This window comes from Bos indicus x Bos taurus, chromosome 2 (genome assembly GCF_003369695.1).
Source record: "Bos indicus x Bos taurus breed Angus x Brahman F1 hybrid chromosome 2, Bos_hybrid_MaternalHap_v2.0, whole genome shotgun sequence".
Taxonomy (NCBI): Eukaryota; Metazoa; Chordata; class Mammalia; order Artiodactyla; family Bovidae; genus Bos; species Bos indicus x Bos taurus.
Genome location: NC_040077.1, coordinates 43,424,158 through 43,442,376, shown reverse-complemented (window position 1 = coordinate 43,442,376; position 18,219 = coordinate 43,424,158). Strand labels below are relative to the sequence as shown.

General features: G+C 44.5%; 1 protein-coding gene across 10 annotated transcripts in view; it reads left to right on the top strand.

The window, feature by feature from the left end:
• Positions 1 to 18,219, top strand: part of FMNL2 (formin like 2) — a 332,001-nt gene that overhangs the window by 310,183 nt on the left and 3,599 nt on the right. For 4 of the 10 annotated variants that reach the window (XM_027560575.1, XM_027560567.1, XM_027560485.1 and 1 more), the window contains 10 exons: positions 1,413 to 1,537; positions 2,101 to 2,303; positions 3,587 to 3,821; positions 4,878 to 4,946; positions 5,074 to 5,154; positions 7,127 to 7,256; positions 9,748 to 9,911; positions 10,841 to 10,942; positions 13,364 to 13,462; positions 14,206 to 14,329. In XM_027560575.1, the coding sequence (XP_027416376.1) occupies positions 1,413 to 1,537; positions 2,101 to 2,303; positions 3,587 to 3,821; positions 4,878 to 4,946; positions 5,074 to 5,154; positions 7,127 to 7,256; positions 9,748 to 9,911; positions 10,841 to 10,942; positions 13,364 to 13,462; positions 14,206 to 14,329 (1,332 nt within the window). Of the gene's footprint in view, positions 1 to 1,412; positions 1,538 to 2,100; positions 2,304 to 3,586; positions 3,822 to 4,877; positions 4,947 to 5,073; positions 5,155 to 7,126; positions 7,257 to 9,747; positions 9,912 to 10,840; positions 10,943 to 13,363; positions 13,463 to 14,205; positions 14,330 to 16,280; positions 16,407 to 17,907; positions 18,002 to 18,219 lie in introns of all 10 variants that reach the window. The other 6 variants (XM_027560496.1, XM_027560537.1, XM_027560557.1 and 3 more) reach the window with 3 other exon arrangements.

Genomic DNA, 18,219 nt, shown 5'->3' with positions numbered 1-18,219 from the left:
CCGCCTCAGGTTATGACAGGAAGGTGCAACCTGCCCCCCAACCCCTACCTCTTCTCCCTGAACTTTGTTGAGGCGCCAGACTAGAGGAAGTGCTGGTCCTTCGTCCCCTGGCAGACATGGTTCTTCCTGGGCAGCACTGACAAACACGGTCAGCAGCAGGCAGTGGGGGCTAAGGTGTCGCATCTGGGGGTGGACGGCCTGGTTGGCGAAAGCTGTGTTTCTGTGTCCCTGCATGCTTCTGTGTGGATCTGTCAGATGACATTCCTGCTGTTTCCGTGGCCTTCGTAACTCTGGAGGAACGAGAGGCACTGTCTGTCCCCCTTATTGCAGTCAGGCGGGCAGCCAGGTAAAAGCCCACTTGTGTGTTACGTTTCTTTTATTCTGCACTGACTGAACTTCTTCTTCTCCCTCTCTTCCCACGTAGTGTGGTGTGCATCCTGAGACAGACTTGGAAGGTGAATATTCATAGCTAGTTGGTTTAGGAAGACGTCTTTATGTTCTGCAGTTAATTTATGGACTTTTTAGTGGATTATCTTTTTGAGCTTATTTCCCCAAAGTAAGAGGAGTTAGCACCCCTCCGCCCCCATCCCCTCAGAGATAGAACCCTTTCTATTAAGAGGTTTCCAGTGTTTTTGATGAGTACATTCTTACCTTCTAGTTGCAGGTAGCTGAATCCTGGGGAGACGTTGCTCCTTGAAAGAGGGGGCAGAGACTGCAGCCCTTTTCACAAAAGCAACGCAAACCCCCATTTCTAAGTACCCTTTTTGTCTTCTTACACATTTTCTGTTTGTGGACTTGCACAGCCCTTAGTCTGTTTGGAATAACTCAGCAGCCAGTATAATCCCTTTGGAATCATCCGTAGGGTTGTGTTGCTGTGGCTGAAAGGCAGCCTTCTGGACCTTTCATTCCTGGTGGTTTAGGCAGATACTATCTGCAGCCTCTGATCATCACTGAAGATTTTTCTTTTTTTTAAATAAATGTTCAAGAGCCAGAAATTTAGGATGTCAAAATTACACTCAACGTTCATGCATGTCAAACCAAGTGACACAGGGTATTTGCCCTCTCTGCTATCAAATAACATGAAGAATAATTTTTACTCCCCGACACTTTGTGCTAAGCATTGTCTTGACACTGTGACTATTTCAGCCATCCAGTTGCCTACGTTAAAACAATAAATACAAGTAAAAAGCCCAGGGTTTAGGCCTCTTTAGCACGCTCTTGTATCAGTCAGCCAAATGAAGACCTCAGGTTGCTCTGCCCAAAGCGTTGTATGACATTTTCCATTTTAAAAACATCTGGCCACCTCTTGCCAGTCTTCCTCCAGGGTTAGAGTGTCATCTGCAAGGACTGTTGTCTGATTGTTCTCAAGGGTCTTGGTGGAATCTTCATTGCATTCTCTTTGACCTCTGTAGCTGTGAAAATTAAGAAGCCAATCAAGACGAAATTCAGAATGCCAGTTTTTAACTGGGTTGCCCTGAAGCCAAACCAGATCAATGGCACAGTCTTCAACGAAATTGATGACGAACGAATTCTGGAGGTATCTTTCTCATTGGTTAGAAACAAGGGACCTTCTCTGTGCAGCAAAGCCAGGATGGGTGCTGTGTTAACCGGAACATTTAAAAAAGCTAGTGTTTTAAGTGTCTCGATATAAGAGAAGAAAAGGAGAATAAAATTGAATGCTCTTTTATAAGGTGGTTCTAAAACTGTGTTTAACAAGTGACATTAAAATGGAATAGTTTTGAACATATTCACTGTATGTGACAAGAGACACAATCTCTGCCCTTAATTTATAAAAGGGCATAAAAACCTTTTATTGAACTGTAAATAAAAAAGGACTCAATAATCACACCCACTAGTTGGTTTGGTGGATAGCTTTGGTCTGTGCTGGCCATCCCTACAAGCCAGTAATTGAAAGGCAGTTGAATTAACTGGTTGGAATCAGTTGTCCAAATAGTGAAATAGAGTTAAGCCATGGCCAAAAACAAGTTTTATACTTGGTAGAAAAAGTAACCCTTTTGATGCTTAAGAGACTCTCCAAATTGTGGCTTCCTGACTTCGTTTTTAAGTATAATCTAATTTGCTTATCCCTCTCCACCCCAGGATTTAAATGTGGATGAATTTGAGGAAATATTTAAGACAAAAGCCCAAGGTCCTGCCATTGATCTTTCTTCAAGCAAACAGAAGATAACACAGAAAGGATCGAATAAAGTGACATTACTAGAAGCAAATAGGGCTAAAAATCTTGCCATCACTTTAAGGAAAGCTGGAAAGACTGCTGAAGAGATATGTAAAGCTATTCATGTGTAAGTTCAGGGCATTCAGGAGGATTATATCCTAGTAAATTTAGGATAAAATGATGGACCAGAAATGGCCCATGGGGGTGCCGTATTAGAATGAGTAGTTGTCTTATAAGAACAACAATTGGATCGTGACATCATTTATTATCTTGGTCTGCTGTCTTATATATGCCGACAGCAACACTTACATAAAAGGAAAGTTGAGGGAAGTATTGCAGATGATAAGAAAAGGGAGAAAATGTCACTTTCTGTGGAGTATCTGAATTTTATCCAGATTTGCTGAGTATAAATTTGATGGCATTTGTGGAATGATTCAACTCAATGCCAGATGCAAATAGGATACAGATGCATATTTTAATTCATAACAATAGGAATGTGATTCCTGTTGCTGCTTAGCACTTTCCGAACATTTTAAACCAAGTTTAGTTCTTTTTTTCTTTTTTTAAATCCGTGAACTGCAGAGATGGCATTGGTTTTATTTACTCTTCTGTGAGAAGAATCTTTCTACTCTTTCACTTGTGGTAACTTTCAAATATAATAAGGATGTTATTAGATGTTTTAGGAACTAATTTGTCATTGATGTTCTGTAAATTTTGATCAGAGATTCTGTTTTGATTTCTGGTGCTGAAAGCTAATATGCATTATGGTTTTTAATCTATATTTATTTTGCTTGTCATGATTAAATGTAATTCTGTTGTTTTGCTGAACAGAGTTTGTCCAGAGAATAAAACAGAGGTTGTAGCACATACTTCTTTAGTTCACATTGAGCATATGTCCACAAAGAGCTGGTATTCTTTAAACGGATGTAAGCATTTAAGCAAAACATCCATTTATTATAGGCATTTGGATGCATTTTTCCTAAACACAAGGAAAAATATCCCAGACTTGCTGATCTAATTGAAATCGTTTACAGAGTTCATCAGATATTCTGTAATCGTGCGTATAATTTGTATCTCTTTAATTAGTAGGATTTCACATGCCTAAAAAAGGTCCTTGAACCACTTAACCACCAGACGTTCAGCCTTCCTTCTGCTTTTTCCTACTGCCATTTATTGCTGGTTTCCAGAGGCTTGGGCTACTGATAGCCTGAAAACTGAGTGTGGCGGTCGTGGTCCAGGTTTCCAGGAAGGACCAGTGAAGGTCCCTGATGCACAGTCAGGAGCCAGCTCCCGGGGGCATGTGCACGTCTGTAGACATCAGCCTGCTGTAAACATCAGCTCATCCATGAGCTGGACCAGATGGGAAGGAGGTTCTCTCTCTAACACTGGCATGTCCACTTCTGTCTTCAGATTTGACTTGAAGACCTTGCCTGTAGACTTTGTAGAATGTTTGATGAGGTTCTTGCCAACTGAGAATGAGGTGAAAGTGCTTCGGCTCTATGAGCGGGAACGGAAGCCCCTGGAAAACCTGTCGGATGAAGACCGGTTCATGATGCAGTTTAGTAAAATTGAGAGGCTCATGCAGAAGATGACCATCATGGCCTTCATCGGGAACTTCACTGAAAGCATTCAGATGCTGACTCCTGTGAGTGGCCCGGCTCTGGCGAGGGCATGGAGGGGTACAAAGAGAGAGAATTTTTTGTTGTTTTCTTTTATGGTTCTCGCAGAATTGCACTTCATGTCATGGACTCTAAGATGCTTTCCCAGAACTTTCAAGATGGCATTTTTATTTTCGCCATCTTTTTCTCCCTGTATATGCCAAGTAAATTTTGAAAACAGTGAATTTCCCTATTCCATGTGGCTGTTCCCCCCAGAGAATGCCATTTCCTGTGTCTGCAAATGTCCTTTGGATTTTAAATGACACTTCAATACAGAGAACAAGGAAAATCATTTTCTCAAATTTGGTTCCCTCCTCAAAGTACCAGTCCTCTGGCTGGGGTTAGCAAGATTGAAAATGTAACTTCATTTCTAAAAATGATCTCATATCTTTAGTGAACAGGCTTATTGGCTTTCATTGGAAGCATTAAATTTGCCATGGGAGTCTTCTTCCTTGGAAGTTTGTTACAATACACTGTGGTGATGTAGAAATAATAGCCAGCCATCTCTTATTCCTTTGTGTTAAGCTGGTAGAGGCTTACGAATATCATAAATAGTTCTTTCCCAGTTCTGTTTCTAAATAAATGTTTGTTAATTGCTGATTATAGTAGCATGTATTCTGAGAATTTTTGCACAGTGATGGTATTTCTTTGCTATTTTGTTGTGTTCTTGTTCTTGGCTAGCTCCATTGATTTAAAAATATGAATTGTATTACATGATTACAGATGGTGGGCAAGGAATTGAATTCTATTGAAAGACACTGTTGACTCCTAACTCTTAAGTCTCATTGCTTACAGATTTTATGATAATCATAATGCTTCCTATTTAGAGAAGAGCTTACATGTGATGCTATAGTTATTTAAGACCTAGCAGGACAACTTAAATTTGTTATGTTTAGGAAAAAATAGAATCTCAGCATTAAGGCTCTAAGTTCTAAATGAAGGCCTATTTTCTTCTGTGTTAATTTTTAGTTTTCAGTTAGAGTTCCCCATTTTTAACGTGTCTTTCCCCCCGCCCTTCTTCTTTCCTTTGACTTGGAATCTAGCAACTGCACTCAATTATAGCAGCATCTGTCTCAATAAAGTCGTCCCAAAAACTCAAGAAAATCCTGGAGGCAAGTGAAGTTTTCCTTTCATGTATTATGCACGTATGGAAGAGCTGACTTGTCAGTTGCATTCCTCGGCTGGGGAATGCCTGAGATGCTATCCTGATGGGCTAATCTTTTCTCTTGTTCTTTACAGATCATCTTGGCCCTTGGAAACTATATGAATAGCAGTAAACGAGGAGCAGTTTATGGATTTAAACTTCAGAGTTTAGATCTGGTGAGTGGGATAAAAGAAATACAAGAGTTATATGAGAGATGAAACAGCTGGCAAAGATTAAACCCTGGAGCAGAGAGGTTCTGCTCCGGGAAGTGGGGTGGGATATTTTGATGAAGATTCTCTGCTAGTGGGAGGATCAGTTGGTACAAATTTTCTGAAACACCATTTGGCAGCAGGCACTTCAAACGAATAATACCTTGTGACTCAGTATTTCCATTTTTAGGACTCCTTCCTCAGGAGTCAGAAGTATGGATTCTGTTATTTTATTTATAATTGCAAACAATTAGCAACAATGTAATGGAGAAGGCAATGGCACCCCACTCCAGTACTCGTGCCTGGAAAATCCCATGGACGGAGGAGCCTGGTGGGCTACAGTCCACGGAGTCACTAAGAGTCGGACATGACTGAGCGACTTCACTTCACTTTTTGCTTTCATGCATTGGAGAAGGAAATGGCAACCCACTCCAGTGTTCTTGCCTGGAGAATCCCAGGGACGGGGGACCCTGGTGGGCTGCCGTCTATGGGGTCACACAGAGTGGGACACGACTGAAGCGATTTAGCAGCAGCAGCAGCAACAATGTAAAGATTGGAAATGATTAAATATGCTGTAATAATAGTTGATCCAATGAGCTCTCCTTCAAGTGTAAGAATATTTGTGAAGAGTTTTCAAAGGAATAGATAATTTGGTGTTTGGGAAAGAAAGTATAAGTTGTCTATACAGTTTGATTTTTAACTAAGTAAAATACGGAAGGAAAAACCGAATGGAAGTAGGTCAGGTATTAACAGAGAGGTTGAATGGAATTAGGAAATTCTTTAGAGCTTCTTATTTTTATTTTTCTATGTTGTCTAAAAAAAAAAAAAAAATTTTTTTTTCCCTTCTTGGATGGAGAAGGGTGCTCTGCTTTTCAGTCACCTGACTTGTGTGAATAGCACTAGAGAAAATGCTCTGTGGAGCCCTGTCGCCCAGGCTGTATCAGTTCAGTTCAGTCGCTCAGTCGTGTCTGACTCTTTGCGACCCCATGAATCGCAGCACACCAGGCCTCCCTGTCCATCACCAGCTCCTGGAGTTCACTCAGACTCGCGTCCATCGAGTCAGTGATGCCATCCAGCCATCTCATCCTCTGTCGTCCCCTTCTCCTCCTGCCCCCAATCCCTCCCAGCATCAGGGTCTTTTCCAATGAGTCAACTCTTTGCATGAGGTGGCCAAAGTACTGGAGTTTCAGCTTTAGCATCATTCCTTCCAAAGAAATCCCAGGGCTGATCTCCTTCAGAATGGACTGGTTGAATCTCCTTGCAGTCCAAGGGACTCGCAAGAGTCTTTTCCAACACCACAGTTCAAAAGCATCAATTCTTCGGCGCTCAGCCTTCTTCACAGTCCAACTCTCACATCCAGGCTGTATGGGGTACTGTGATTTCACAGGAGCCTACGGGGCAGCGGGTGGAGTCCCTGACCTGGGGCTATGCGGTTATTTGATAGGGAGTGTGTATTAAATCTCAGTTCTGGCCCCTAGGAGGCCATGGTCCAGTAAGCACGTCTGCTTTGGGTTGGTAAATAAAAGCGGCCAAGTGGGATGTGAGGACTGTGGGGAAAGGGCCTCTGCCTGCCAGGGCGCACCTGTACTCACCTGCCAGTTCCAGCCTGAATCCCACTCTGGCCTTCACTTGGGGAGCAGAGCCTGGAGTCTTGCTGCTTAAGCGGCAGGGAGGCGGTGGGGTGGATGGGGACGAGGAGTTCCGGTGAGGAGAGAAACGTGAACGGCTCTCATGCTTAGAGTCGTCTCTGAGGTTTGGTGTATCCCCTGGTCAGGAAGTCCTCTTGTCACTTAATAATCCAGGGCTGGTTCACGTGAGAACCAAGCTGACTCTCCTGTGGGGGTGTTTTCCATCTCCTCTGGGGCTCTTGTGCTCACGTGTTTATTCTGAGGGGGAGAACGTCATCTTTACTCTAACCCGTGTCCCTTCTGGTTTTCAGCTCTTAGATACAAAGTCAACGGACCGAAAGCAAACGCTTCTGCACTATATATCCAATGTCGTAAAAGAAAAATATCAACAAGTGTCCCTCTTTTATAATGAGCTTCATTATGTGGAGAAAGCTGCCGCAGGTACTCAATTTCAGCTTTTAACATTACTGTTGGGTGTAAATGCCTTGAGTCATGGGGGAACCATTCCCTGTGTAAATAGCACCTTCTATGAAGGTGAGGCTAAAATATCAGAGGCTCTGAGCTGAAACGCATGGGCTGTGGTGCTGCCCATTCCTGGGATCAATAACAAACATGGACATGAAGGGGACCTTAGTGTCCTTTTGATAAAGATCCAGGTCTTTTGGGCTCATGTGACTTCCCTCTTCCATCTGTTGCTCTTTTTATTCTGTTGCTGTAATTTTCTTTTTTTTCACTTTTTGGCCATGCCTCTCAGCATGTGGGATCTTAGTTCCCCGACTAGGGATCAAACCTGTGCCCCTCTGCACTGGAAGCATGGAGTCTTAACCACTGGACCACCAGGGAAGTCCCTGTTGCTGTTATTTGAAATAAGAGAATGAGAATCTAAGATTCCTGCCCCCCCCCCCCCAGATTCTTTAATTAGATTTTGTGCCCTCCTACTTGCTCAGGTGTGGCAGTTCTAAACTTTTGTGTTTAGCCTGAATTATCAGTAGTACTTGTTGTTGCTTTGCTGTGACAATTGGGAATTTTTTTGTATAAATCACCAGTGACCCTGAGATTATGGCTCTGTACTAGATAATAGTATCCTTATGTTTCAAATGAGAAAACTTGACATTTTATATAGATTAAATGTCTTGCCCAAGGATACATGGCTAGAAAGTGATAGAAACACAACTTGAGGAGCTCCCCTGGTGGTCTAGTGGTTTAAGAAGCTGCCTGCCCATGCATAAGACATGGGTTTGATCCCTGGTCCAGGAAGATCCCACAAGCCATGGCACAATGAGGCCCATGTGCCACAGCTACTGAGCCTGTGCTCCGCAACAGGGGAAGTCAGCGCAGCAATAAATAAATAATAATAATTTAAAAACAAAAGGAACTTGAACTCGGGTTGTCTTCTCATATGCATTTCTCTTCTGATGGAGTCATTTTCTTCCTTTTCAAGTTTTCCTTTGTCTAAATTAAGGGGTTTTAGCATCACAATTCTAATTAAGAAAAAACAAGTTTAAAAATTTCCTGTAGCTCATTTTGGCCCAAATGAGATTCCCCTAAAGTGTCATTTCAAAAAACCCAATGGGGGAGATTGGGGAGATTGAGGTGCTCTCTGACAGACTTATTTTCTGTGTTCTCATACTGGGGCCCACGTGGATTCCTTTATTTATTTTTTTACTGTGGTAGAAGTCATATAATATAAAAAAATACCATTTAACTATATTCACTCATGCAATCCAGGGGCACTGTTCAGTGTGAATGTGTAAGTACATTCACTTTGCTGTGAAGCTCTCACCATGATCCATCTCCTGAATTTTTCACTTTGCTAGACTGAATCTCTGTCCCCATTAAACACTAACTGCCCATCCTTTGTCCCCTCCCCACCCCACCCCCAACCCCTGGCCTCTACTAATGTACTTTCTGACTCTATGAATTTGACTATTCTAGATATCTCGTATAAAATGGAATTAAACAGTACTTGTCTGCACCTAATGTACATTGGAATGCCTTTTTAAGTTTCATATGTGACAGATTCTTTATCCCGCCCCTCGTTTATTCATTCACTCCTTCCTTTCTCCAGTAAGCTTTTTTGAGTTCCTGCTTTGTACTTGGCACTGGCCTAAGCACTGGGGAGTCAGAGATGAATAACACAGTGTGGGTCTAGCTAGGGAAAAACATGCTACTTTGTTCTATAATTCCTCCCTGTGCAGAGCTGAGTCAGGGAATGGGGAGCGGGAGGTGGGGCTCAGACCTCCTGCAGGAGACTGCAGGGGTGAACCCACCCTGGGAGAATGGCTACACTGCAGATGGAAAGATTCCTGTTCATAATCCCTTCTGAAGCACTGCTCATAATCCCTTCTGAAACGCGGAAGGGTTGTTTAGCGAAAAGAAGCTGTTCCAGGTTGCCTTGGGTCCTGGTGATCAGGACAACTGAAATTCAGTAGGTGAAATGCTGCCCCCTGCTGGAGAGTCATAGAAATGCAGAAGAGTTCAACACAGGTTAAGCTCTTGGGCCAGTCAGTTAAGGAACCTCTGAGGCTATAGGCTAAGCAATAGGTTATCATGTCCAGTAAGAGGAGTGGAATAGTTGGAAACAAACACAGGATTTGGGGTCCATATTTGTTATCCAAGCTTCATCTCTGCCACCTCCTAGCTTGTGACCTAAGGAAGCCCATGTAACTTCTTTGTGCTGCTTTTCCTTGTCAGCAACGTGGGCTAACGGTACAAATGAATTAGTGCATATAAGGGATTTACTGCAGTGCTTGATGGTGAGTACTTAGTAAATTACTCCTATTGAAGCATCTCTTCACTGAAGACTGGAAACCAGATCCCAGGCTCTTGCATAACCCTGGTAGCCCACTGAGAAGTTGGCTTCCCAGTGAGAACTCACCGTGGCTTTGACCTTTCCCATTGAAGTCATGGGGACCTTGCTTTCTCTACTCAGTGTCCCTCGAGAATGTTTTACTGGACGTCAAGGAGCTGCAGAGGGGCATGGACTTGACCAAGAGGGAGTACACCATGCATGACCACAACACGCTGTTGAAGGAGTTCATCTTCAACAACGAGGGGAAGCTGAAGAAGCTGCAGGACGATGCCAAGATTGCCCAGGTCAGTGCCGGTGTCCCTGACCTCCATGAAGAAGAAGGAATCGGATTCCGTAAAGCCACCTGGGGTCCTGTCCTGACTAGGGGGGCTAAATTCCCCTCTGCTGAGGATAGATACCCTATGTAACTATGCTAAGCAGGGATAGGGTCTTTCTGCATTTGTACCTGGAGATGTCCCTGTCCTGCTCATTGTCCTCTTCTAATTTGAGGTCTTCACCCTTTTTTCTTGAGGCCCACCCCCGCTTCCCTTCCATTCCTAGGCTCCCTTTACCATGAGTCCTGTATTCAGTTCACCTCAACCAACACACGTCTGGCCTGTGCTCGGCAGGGCAGTGTTCGCAGTGTGTTGGGTTTCTGTGGGACTTGACCTTGAAATCTTTCGCCACACTGGGGGTCAAGTTACATACTTGAGAAGCAGCCAGAATGGACTGTACACCATCACAGAAAGGGAAGGCTGTGTCAAGGGAACACAGGAAGCAGACGTATTGGGCTGGCTCCCGTGTGAGTCTGGCTGCCTTGTGTCCCAGGAGGATTCGGGCAAAGACGAGTGTCCTGGCTGTGGAAGCAGTGAGCTGGAGTCTGACCAATTTCTAAGGTCCTTTCTGACTTGGTCGACTTGTAGGAGTCCTCCCATGGCCTGAGGACACTCTTGTAAGGAGAAGCTCCTCATTTGCGTGTGCGTGTGCGTGTGTGTGTGTGTGTGTGTGTAGAAGTGGCAGGAGGTCCCAGGGACAGGTTGCTGTACAGCACTCTTGCCTCACTCTTGCCTCTTTGGGTTGCCTTTGACCAGGTGTTGGGAGGAAACACAGGCTGTGGAGAATTGTGGGAGGTGAAGAAGAGCAGAGGGCAGAGAGTTGCAGGGGCCCCTGCAGCTCTTTCCCAAGTTCACATGCTGGAAAAAATGACATTTAAGAGAAATTCACTTTTTCACAGGATGCCTTTGATGATGTGGTGAAGTATTTTGGAGAAAACCCCAAGACAACACCCCCATCGGTCTTCTTCCCCGTCTTTGTCCGGTTTGTGAAAGCCTATAAGGTAAACAGGTGTCTGTCAAGCCTCCCCTGGTGTTATTTCTTGAGCGGGTGCCTTCCTGGAGTTGCACTGCAGTCTCGAGAGCTCTGCAGGGGCCTCCCCTAGGCCTTCAGGCGGCAGATCTGGGTCGGGAGGACGAGACGCGGTTTCTGGCCCTGCTGCTTAGGCCCTCAGACTGTCATGCTCTCTGTTTCTACCTCCCCAGCCAGGGGCTCAGCCCCCAGACAAAAGCCTTTGGCTATCCCATGGGGCGAGGGAGACCCAGGACCATCCAAAGCCATCTTTGGAAGCTGCCGCGTCAGCTGTCACCTGTGCAGGCAGGTCAAAGGACTGAGAAACCCAGGCCTGCTGTGGAGTTGTGGAGCAAGTCGGGAGTGAGCCTCGGCATCATAGCCGAGGTCAGGGATAGCATGTTCGTGCTGGGCCCGCCCACAACCACGGGCCTCTGGACCAGCACTTCCCTAAGTGTGGGCTGAAAGTGGCTCTTGGAAGGATAGTCGCTCCCTGTTTCCTTATCTGGACCCATAATGGCCCTTCCTTTAAATGGGAGGCCCTCTGTGACATACCCTGGGACCCATATACCCTGAGACCATGGTTTTGAAAAAGTGCATGATTCAGATCTGTGTCAGAAAAATGTGTCCAATGAGAAAGGAAGCCAAGGAGAGCATTATGAGATTTCAGTGCTCAGCTTTCCAGATGGAGCAATGGTAAAGAATCGACCTGCCAATGCAGGAGGTACAGGAGACGCAGGTTAGATCCCTGGGCAGAGAAGATCCCCTGGAGCAGGAAATGGCAACCCACTCCAGTATTCTTGCCTGGAGAATCTCATGGACAGAGGAACCTAGTGGGCTACAGCCCATGGAGTCGCAAAGGGTCAGACATGACTGAGCACTCACGTGAGTGCTCGAGAAGGCAGTGCAGTCTCTACTCTCCAGGCTCGCCTCATGTTCACCTGGGAGATGTTGGTGGAGGAAGGAGGAGTGTGACAGTGGAGTGGGGAGGGATGCAACAGAGGTGTGGACATTTCCAGAAAATGTGATTGGAAACAGTGAGTCACTTCACCGTCCTGATGGCTTTGGAGAACCATCCCTGGGCCTTTTCACTGGAACCCACGAGGTTCCCACTATTCAGCCCTCTTCTCTCAGCATGGCTCAGTGTAGTGGTGATACGACCAGCAGAAGGAAGGCACCCCCTTGCGTATGTGAGGGTGAGCACAGGCACAGCACCAGGTCCATGTGCGTGATCCCAGGGGCTGTGGGCAGTGAGAAGTGCTGGGCACTGGGCCTGCTGACCGAGGTGCTCTGCAGCTCCCTGGCTCAGGTGCAGAGATGGCTTGAGCCAGCTCTGGTTATGAGCTGGGACCATGTTTCTTCACATGAAAAATTGTAAGTCTAAGGTCTAAAGAGAAACTATATGCTGTTTACAAATGTATAATACAAGCTGGGAAGAGGCCCTGGTTGGTCTCCAAGTCTGGAGGAAAAGAAGAGGTGCCACTCTTGGTGGTCTGTGGGGTGTCACAGGTCAGAGCTTCTTAGCACATTCCTTCCATGTTATCCTTTCTCCCCGAGGTCCTGTTCTCTGGCTGCATGAGGCACTTAGGCAGGGATGCGATCAGATGTTCTACTTGCCCTAACACACTACATAGATAATAACTGCCTGGCCTGACACTGACTGAGGGACTTGGTGGGCAGATGTTAGGATTTTAGGATGTTTTCTCTTCCTAAGTGTGAACCGAAGTGAAACTTGAGACAAAAGCAACAAAGATGAAAATGTAAAGTTTATTACTGACAAAAGCTGGTTTGGAGGATAGGGTATGCCTTTGTGAGCTTATACTTCAGCCCTGAATTAGATTTATCACTGCACAGCTAGACTATTAGAAGTAGCTGAGGGAGGCTGGATTCCAAAGAGAGGATGCTCAGAGGGTTGACCTGAGGTCGACCTGTTAGATTTCTTGTCCCTAATCTGTCAGCCTTGCCGCTGCCTCCCTCGGAAAGGAGTGAGGAGGGAGTCCAAGAGTGGCACTCGGTGAGGCCCCCTCAGGAAACAGGAGGCCAGGGGTGGAGGATTTTCCCTGAGAATGGGCAGAAGGAGAGGAATCTGAGACCTTCCTTTCAGAGAATCTGTAGGGAGGGGAAATCCCCACACAACGTGAGAAAGACTAGGAAGCGGCTTGAGTAGGGAGAGGACCATCAGGAAAGGAATTTTCTGAAAAAGGTGAATCTCAACTAAGAGTTTTGAAGAGCTGTGATATAGACTGACAGCAAAACCCCAGAGTCATATGTAGGAATAAAGTGTAGAGCTTTTAAACCTTCCCTTCACTCTAATTCCTGGCTAACTAAGGAGCCTCTCACAAGGGCTTTTTAAAAATCTTGACTGCTGGCGTTTCCAGCAACATAATCTTCTGCTTATTTTGATTTCACCCAGCAAGCAGAAGAGGAAAATGAGCTGAGGAAAAAGCAGGAACAAGCGCTCATGGAGAAACTCCTGGAGCAGGAAGCTCTGCTGGAGCAGCAGGACCCAAAGGTGAGATGTGCCAGGCTCCATCCGTGGTCTTTGTGTGAGCAGGGTCCTGATGGCTCCATGCAGGCATGCGGGCAAGAGGGGCAAAGAGCCAGGCTGGGACAGGATGCTTCAGTTCCTTCCTGGGCTTGGAAACTTGGCAGATGGATGCTTGTTCACTCATTACTTGTTGAGCCATCACTGGAATGAGGCTGAGAGCATGTATGTATAGCATTTCCAAGTTTATAGAGATAGGGAACTTAAATCTTGGTTGGATGTACAGAGAGACCATCCCAGGTAACCTGCTGACTGAACAGCGAAGTGTCTGGGAAGGAGAAGGCTTCACAGGGTCGCCATTGGTGCTGGCCCCGATAGGGGGAAGGCTTCGTAAGGAGGAATGGGAGAGAGCATTCTAGGGAGGGAAAGAACACAGGTGAAGACCATGATGAAGGCTGGCAGGTCATAGTATTTTTCATCACGATCCTCTGCACTGAAGTGTAACAAGTCAGTGGCTATTACTAGCTGCCTTTTGCCATGGGATCCGGCCTTCCTCTGGCTGCCAGTTTTGTGTGTTCTTTGTGAAAAGGTTTTTGTTCCCAGAAACTTCCTAAGTTTTCTTCTGCTGAGCAGTGTGTTGGGATGGTGCTGTCTGTGTTTCAGACTGAGGCTGCTTGTTAGTCACAAAATGCTCAGACCCGTTTTGGATTTTCTCAGACCTCCAGTGGGTGTTGGTCTCATTAATCTCTGCCATTCTTTTTTCTTCTCAGTCTCCTTCCCACAAATCAAAAAGGCAGCAGCAAGAATTAATTGCCGAATTGAGAAGGCGGCAAGTTAAAGATAATAGACATGTATACGAAGGAAAAGATGGTGCCATTGAAGATATTATCACAGGTAAAAGCTACTTCCTCACTGTGGCCCAGGGAGACCCCACTGGCCTCACTGTTTCTGGACTGTTTACAGATTTTGCTACTGCTTTTGTCCGGGGTTTACAAGTTCTTCAGTTGATTTTATCCAGATGCAGAATTACAGAGAAACGCCATGCTAGTGTTTGAAGTATGTGTATAGTAACCTGTATACTGCCTGTCAAAGAACTCCAACATTCTCTCTGAAGCAACAACAAAAAATTTCTCAATATCATGTTTCAGTATCTCAATATCATTGGAACCCTGAATATCATTCAACGTGGCTCCTCCTTCTAATGATGTCCTGTTGTCTTAGATTTGTCCCCATGCTCCATTTTCTCGCTCATGGCCACTTTTACCCATCTGCCTACTTACCGACAGGACCCATACTGTACTAACCACAGTCAACGCATGTTTTTTCAACATGCTCTTTAAAAGCCTTTTCACTCATTTAAAGTAAGTGAAGATGCTAGGAAATCAGTGCTTTCATGAGGATGGACCAACAGGTCAAAAGCCCAGAGGGTTGAGGAATGGTCATTCTCTCCGCTAGAAATCGTGCCTAACCCAGCTTTGTTCTTATCTAAGTTGTAGCCTAAGGCTTTCTGCTCAAACCAACTCTTCAGAGTTTCTGCATTCCCTGTTAAAGATGGGGGCAGTAATTTGGGACAGTGGCTACAAGTGACTGCCTTTTCATATTTGTTGCCTAAAGTTTCTCAGCTTCCAAGATACTTAACACTTTTTGGTAGGAAATGTTACACAAAAGAGTAGAGGAAACTCTGTAAAAGTATAGAGAATAGTACCCATCACCAGTCAGGAGTTTCCAGCTCATGGCCAATTTTGTTACATATCCGCTTCTACCTGTTCCCTTGGGGTTATTTTGAAGCAAATCCAAGACATGCAATTTCCTTTAGAAGTATTTCCATATAATCTTTGAAAGATAAGGTCTGTTTAGTAAAAAAAAAAAAAAGAAAAAGAAAAACAAGCATACCCACAGGGCCATTATCACATACCTCTGAAACAGAGTTCCTTAAAAAAAAAAGCCAGTCATTATTCATATTTCCTTAATTGTCCTATTTTTTAAAAAAAAATATAACTCTCCAGATTTTTGATGTCTCATTTCTTGTTAATAGCTTAGTCAGCATTGAAAATAGGGATTATAAAATGGCCAAGTCAGGATTTTTTATCAGCTCAGACCCAAAGAAATAAACGAGGAGAATGAAGCACTAAAAAAGGAAGTCAATAAATAATTACTTGTCCAGAGTAGACCAGTGTGAGAAGTGGAATAGGTAAGTGGCTGATGAAAGTGCCAGCGTCTGCAGGGTACACGCGTGCCCTGTACCTCTGTGCCTGCCTGTGTCTGTTTGCCCCACAGTGGCTGGCAGGTGGCTCCCAGATAAAGCTTCCTTGTTTAGCATCTCCTTGTCTCCTCTGCATGGAGTGAGAAGCTCTGCTCTGAGCAAGACCAGAACAGATCTCCTTGGGTAAGCACTGTTGTAGCCTCAAGGACACAATGAGGTTGACTTGTAGGTAGAGGAGCATCCAGCCATGGCACATTAAGAACTCAGAGCTCCGTTTTCATCAACCTGTTCTCCAGCTTAGTGACACTGGCTCATAAAATGTACAGTTTCTATTTGCCTGACCTGATCTACCATAGGAGGTAAATAAATATGTTTATGGAGTTTTTTTTTTTTCCCCTTCTGCTTGGGCTATTTTCCATGATCTACTCAACCCTGCCCCAGATTGAGTAAAGATTGAGTAACTCTTCTAGGCTTTTTGAACTCACCTGGGTATATATTATATATTGCCTTCCCCGTTTCCTGCTCCCCTCCCTCACCCTTCCCCCAGGTATGATTAACAAAGCACTAACCATGTACTAATGCAGTAGATTGTGGCTTCTTACTCTCTTCTGTTTGTCTTGTTTGACTGTTATTTCAATGCAGTGCTGAAGACTGTGCCCTTTACTGCTCGCACCGCCAAGCGTGGCTCTCGATTTTTCTGCGAACCTGTTCTCACTGAGGAATACCATTACTAAACTATTACTCTTTCTCACCTGATGCTCTTAAAAGGTTGCTATGGATTTTTTGACCTCTAACGACCCTCTGTCTGTGTGTCAGGCCTACCCAGCAGTCTAGCATGGAACTGCCGTCTCCACTGTGGTGTATTTTATGTTGTCTTCATGCTGCATGGTTTCTCATTTCAGTCACAATTGCTGACTCACTAGCATTTTTAATACATCCTGAACCCACATGGCTGGGATGGTGTGTGCCAGTTGAATTAATACAATTACATATAGAAATTTTCAGAAAATGGAACACTTCTTTGAGAGTCAGGGTGGGGACGAACTAGGTTGCTTTTAAGATTTTGAGGCTAATATCTTTCAACATAAAATGACAGTCACCAATAACAATAATTACTGTTCCTACCATTTATTGAGCACTTTCTGTGTTGGAATAGATTTATATAGATATTAAACCAACCTTTTTGTGCTCAGCTTGCTTTGATAGTAAAATGAGCTGCTATACAAGCTCTCAGGAATACAAAGTGCTCTACAGATGCAAAATGATTTGCAAAAGGATCTGTGAAGTACACACACCTGTAAGTTGGATCTTAAGTGCCTTATGTAGTTCGTAGCCATCATCCACAGTGTGATGGAGCTCATGGTACAAGCTAAACTCAGGGAGCTCTTTAGATCTAGAGGCCTGTGTAAGCTGATATAGGTAATCTGTAGCTTTATATTCACTTTTCCTTCTGAGTGTCATGACCAAGTTTCAGCTGTCAGCAGTTCCGTTGGAGCAAGGCTGTGAACTAAGCAATGAATATAAAGGCTTGGGAGACCCCACTGTCTTCTCATTCATGCTTATTCACTGGTGGCTCTGTTCCATGTCAAACCCAGGGCATTACTACTGTGATGAGCTCATATCTGGATCTGCTTCTTTGGTCAAGATGGTGGCTAAATATTACTAGCAAATATCTTTTATTGGCAAATGCTACTGTTCTTGAAAATAAAAGAAAAACACGATCAACCTTTCCCAAGAAATAAGCCTGGGCTTCATTTCTGATGGCTGAATAAGGAATAAACTTCTCTGTTGATTACAAGAGTGACAAAGGAAACACACACTTTGAGTATATGAAATAGCCGCTGTTTGACTGCCATGCTGAGATTGACATGGAACCAGTTACATGTTTAGTTTGTGGCGTTTTCTTCTCTGAATTGCACTTGTTATGTATGCTCTTCTGTGTCTGAAGATAAGGATGTGGTATGTCGTTGCCTGTGCTGCAGTGTGCTTACCCACCAGTGCTTATTAACAAGGCTATTGTCAGCTTTGCTGCCGGACTGTTTCTGGAGCCAAACTTCAAAGCAGCTTGGATCTGGGTGGTCAGAGCTGGGTGGGAAGGCATGCTCGCCCTTCCCTGGTTTTCTCTAACACCTCTTGTAGTCTGGCTTCCTTTCTTCTTCTGTTGGCTAACATGCCCGGGAATGTTATTCACAAAGTTGAATTGCTTTCCATATTCATCCCATTTTTACTTAACCATCATTTTGTGTTTTTGTTTTTTTTTTCTGTTTAGCTTTAAAGAAGAATAATATCACTAAATTTCCAAATGTTCACTCGAGGGTAAGGATTTCTTCTAGCACACCGGTGGTGGAGGATACACAGAGCTGGCAAGCATCACTTTTTACTTAGCTTCCTCCTCTCTCTGTATGCAGATCAATGATTTCAATCTCTGGCTGAGGGTAATACTGGTGAGAGTCTGAGCAGGGAGAAGTCTTTGCACCTCACATTCCAATGATGTGAGGCTAAGCCTCTCTGTTGGACTGTTTGGTCTCCTGCTGTGTTCTCACATGTGATGGCTTGGGTAAGGGTATTTGATGGTTATACT